At 49.8% G+C, this 4477-nt stretch overlaps 1 protein-coding gene across 1 annotated transcript in view; it reads left to right on the top strand.

The window, feature by feature from the left end:
- Positions 1–4477, top strand: part of LOC107671824 (vacuolar protein sorting-associated protein 13B-like) — a gene marked incomplete at its 5' end in the record, with an annotated part of 115965 nt that overhangs the window by 92865 nt on the left and 18623 nt on the right. The window contains 6 exons of the mRNA XM_016464809.1: positions 1890–2045; positions 2461–2724; positions 3224–3307; positions 3392–3567; positions 3958–4140; positions 4360–4471. Of these exons, the coding sequence (XP_016320295.1) occupies positions 1890–2045; positions 2461–2724; positions 3224–3307; positions 3392–3567; positions 3958–4140; positions 4360–4471 (975 nt within the window). The remainder of the gene's footprint in view (positions 1–1889; positions 2046–2460; positions 2725–3223; positions 3308–3391; positions 3568–3957; positions 4141–4359; positions 4472–4477) is intronic.

Genomic DNA, 4477 nt, shown 5'->3' on the forward strand with positions numbered 1-4477 from the left:
AGTGTGTGTGTGTGTGTGTGAGTGTGTGTGTGTGTGTGTGTGTGTGTGTGTGTGTGAGTTTTAGCGCGTCCTAGGGCCTCTTTCACACACTGGCTGTTTGGACACAGAAACAAACTCCTTCGGGCCGTGATGAGGTCATGCGCAGCCAACAGCACGTCGAGTCCCTGAATAGTGAACGAGCCCCTGGCGGCCCATCGCAATTATAGCTGCATCCATAATTTCCCAGAGATCAGTTTGAGTTACGGCTGCTGGTGTGGATGGGTGTGTGAGCGACTCATGAGTGGGAGCTGCGTGTTTGTGCTGGTTTCCGTGGTAACGCAGCTACATGTGAATATCTGCGCTCAGAAATGTCAAACCCATGAGTTTCAGCAACCGTAATGCAGTGAAAACACTGATATCAAGTCAGCACGGTTCCTCCAGATGATGCGTTTGGTGTCAGTCGCTGTGTTTGATGTCCGTCACGGTCGCAGCATGTTTTGTCATTTCGTTCAGGTCGCAGTGTTTCTTGCGTGTGTTTTGCGTGTCCAGTTGGCCGTTTGTCTCGCGGCTGAACTCGAACACGTGCGGCGGGTGTTTGATGTGAGGCGAGGGCCGCTGTTATGGCTTCTCCCTGAAGGTCGCGCTCGGCCACAGGCGCTAGAAAATGGACTGTTGTAAAAATAAAGAGGGTCGAGGCGCTCGGGCCGCCGCTTCCTGATGAGTAATACAGCACAGAGATCTGAGAAATTATGTCATTTCCACTCGGCAGCCCTCTGGAGGAGGAAGATCTGCTCAAATTGACTTCAGCCTTTGATTGGCCGTGTTTTCGTAACGGAATCCACCTTCAAACGGCCGGGAAAGCGCAAGGATCAGGCCTGACCGCGGTCACTGCGCACCTTGACCCGCACGCTAATTTGTTTGACTTTACAGTTTGAGCGGCGCTCAGGAGTTCAGAGTCGATGTGATCTCACTCTGACCCAACAGGCTCTCTGTCAGACTCCAGATTCATGAACACTTTATAAGAATGATAAACAAGAGTTCACACTGCCAGTACTTCAGCATGAACACACACACACACACACTCATGTGCAGTGAAGGGAGTATCTGTAAGTTTGTTTGGAAAATCAGGATCTAATGAACGCAAATGTGTGTCAGTGTTTTATCATTGCGTAAGTGCTAGTCATGTCCTGCCTGTCTCACGTGTTTTGTTGTTATACTCTCTGTGTATGTGTGTGTGTTTGTGTTATTGTGTTGCTGTGTCTCTGTATGATCATGAGATGACGTTTGAGTGTTTTTGTTCATATGTGGATCAAGTGTTGCCAGAATCTGACAAACAGGGTTAGTGTGTGATGAACAGCAGAACAGAGCTCGCTCACTGCAGAGTCACACACATATATATACATAAACAAAAATAATCATCAATCATAATGTGACGAGAGGGGCAGGGCCGAGAGCCGTGGGAACGGAGCGAGGCCGGTGGAGTAATTGCTAATGCGCGACACCTGCGCCACTCACCGGTCTCGAGTCCCACGGAGGAGCTCCGGAAGGATAAAAGGAGGAGGGACGACAGTGTTGGACGAGAGAGGACCAGGCCTGGACTTTATTTTGTGTTTTATGTGCGGCAGTCGTCCGCGAGGGGCTGCCGCTTTACTTTCAGTTTGTGTTTGTTTATTTTATTAAAGTTTTGTTAAAATGTTCGCCGGTTCCCGCCGCCTCCTTCCCGAACTACGAACTTTGTTACACATAATATTTTTTAAAAAATCCCATTATAAATTGCATTCACAAATTTTATCAGAAAAAAAAGCAAATACCGTCTTACAGCCAGTAAAAATAATATTTATGGCCGGTAAATTGGTGGACGTTGCAGTTTTGTCCCTGCTGCACTGATACTGACACTGTGTGTGTTTCAGCTGCTGCACATCTGCATGGAGGGCTGGGGGAACTGGCGCTGGGCTGAGCCCTTCAGTGTCGACGACGCAGGGACTTTACTGAGAACCATCCAACACAGAGGACAGACAGCCACTCTCATCATCAGAGTCAAACAGCTCACAGGAGTCCAGAAACAAGTACACACACTCACCACTCACACACACACACACTCACACACACACAAACACACACACTCACACATACACACACACACACTCTCTCGCGCACACACACCACTCACACTCTCGCGCGCACACACCACTCTCACTCTCACTCACACACACACACACACACTCAACTCTCACACAAACACACACTGGTTGAAGTTCTTCTCGTGTTTTGCATTGAGCTGTTTAATTTCCTCTGCGAAGCGTGGCTGGTTTTTACCCAAGCGGCTGAGCAGAGTTTCCTATAAAACACAATTGAACACCTCCGTTAGATCTCAAACAAGATCCCACAACCACACACACACTCTCTCACACACAAACACACACAGATCAGATCAATCGATGGCTGATGTGATATGATACGGAGCGTCTCTCTCTCTGTCAGGTGATCATCTGTGGCAGGCAGGTGGTGTGTAGTTTCCTTCATCAGTGCATCGAGCTGCGGCTGGTGCAGCACTACACGGGTCAGGACGGTCAGCTGGAGCTGCGTGAGCGTGTCACCCGTCTGGAGCCAGACAGCAAACTGGCCTCGTTTGTGCTGGAGGACACGGAGCTGACGGAGCTGTGTGTGCGCGCCTGCGGTGATGACGCCTGGTCACAGGACGTCTGTCTGGATCACAGCAACAAACACAGCAGCTCTGTGGTGCAGGTGAGTCGCTGTCAATAATCAATAAAGACGGATCACTGTGAGCACACTGTACTGATTTAACCAGCAGAATGATGTTCAATAAACAGGTGCATGTATTAAACATCAATAATCAGAATGAACGATCCTCCCGTCAGCTGTATCAATAGTGTAACTGGAACAAACGCAGCTCGTCCTGTCAGTGTTACAAGATCAATACACAAGATCATCTCATCACGTCTGATCTGAAACACATTCTTGAGACGCACAGTATGTGGCGTGATTCTTCACCGCTGATCACGTCTGATGGGACTGTGCTGTGAGACCATGGATAGTTTGTTCTTCCTGTGTCCACCCCTGCACTTCCTGTCCAGAGACTCACTGAATGAGCAACATCAGCCACTGTGTTCAAGCTCAGGAAATGACAGATTACAGGCCGAACCATCAGGGTGTCGTAACAAGCGTGTGCGTGTGTGTGTGTGTGTGTGTGTGTGTGTGTGTGTGTGTGTGTGCGTGTGTGCAGGTGCCGTGTTCTAATGGATCACTGCTGCATGTCTGGTACACACGAATCCTGCTGGAGCCAAACACACACATGCAGCAGAGAGTGGTGAGTATACACACACACACACACACACACACACACACAAGTGTTCGTCTCATGCACTGATGCTGCATGTGTGTGTGTGTTCAGGTTGTGTTCAGTCCTCTCTTCATGATGTGGAGTCACCTGCCGGATCCGGTTCTGGTTCATGTGGAGAAGAGGAGTCTGGGTCACAGAGACACGCAGCTCATTCACGGTCGCGGCCACCAGGAGGCGCTGCTGAATGTGGAGGAAGATCTGACACACCACCTCACCTTCCAGGCCAGGTACACACACACACACACACACACACAGACACACACACTCACTCACACACACACACACACACTCTTACACTCACACACACACATACAGAAACACACAAACACACACACACACACTCAAACTCTCGTCCTGTAGTGACACACATGAATCTCTCCCTGCGGTCTGTGTGTGTGTGTGTGTGTGTGTGTGTCTGTGTCTGTGGTCAGGCTCAGACAGACAGTCGTAGCCACACACACTCTCTCTCGTGTTCGTCTGAGTGAACCGCAGACAGGAGCTTGTAAAGTTCCTCTTCTCCCTCTGTCCTGTTTGTTTCTTGGCTGTTGCTTTTGACCCATTACCCATGATGCACTAGACCTGCTCTCGTTCACACTGATTGTGTGTTTGTGTTCCAGGGAGGAAGAGGACGCGTCTCACTGTGCAGTTCCTGTGTCCACTGCTGTTATCAAACAGATCCTGAGCAGAGCAGCAACAGAAGAGAACCAGAACCAGAACCAGCAGGATGTTCTAGAGCACTTCTACGGAGAGAAGACATCCAGCGGTCCGGTGTGGCCCTACAGCAGCCGACAAACAGACAGGTGCGCAGACACACACACACGTGTCATTTGATGCATTCAATCTATAACTATATCCATAAAATTTTAATAATAGTGTTCACACCACAACTGTAACATTAACAAAGAGGAACAGTATCACTGGAATCACTTTCAGAGCGGTGAGATAAACTGACATCCGCAGCTGATCAGCACACGTGTGTGTGTGTGCATGTGTGCGCGTATGTGTGTGTGCGTGTGCAGGTGTGCGGTGGAGTCAGTGGCGCAGTGGGACAGTCCAATGCAGGTGCGTCTGAGTGCGTGGCGCGCTGGTCTGAACACGCTGCTGGTGGAGCTGCTGCCGTGGGCTCTTCTAGTGAAC

The sequence above is a fragment of the Sinocyclocheilus anshuiensis genome, unplaced genomic scaffold, assembly GCF_001515605.1.
Source record: "Sinocyclocheilus anshuiensis isolate Anshui unplaced genomic scaffold, SAMN03320099.WGS_v1.1 scaffold3481, whole genome shotgun sequence".
NCBI classification, from domain to species: domain Eukaryota; kingdom Metazoa; phylum Chordata; class Actinopteri; order Cypriniformes; family Cyprinidae; genus Sinocyclocheilus; species Sinocyclocheilus anshuiensis.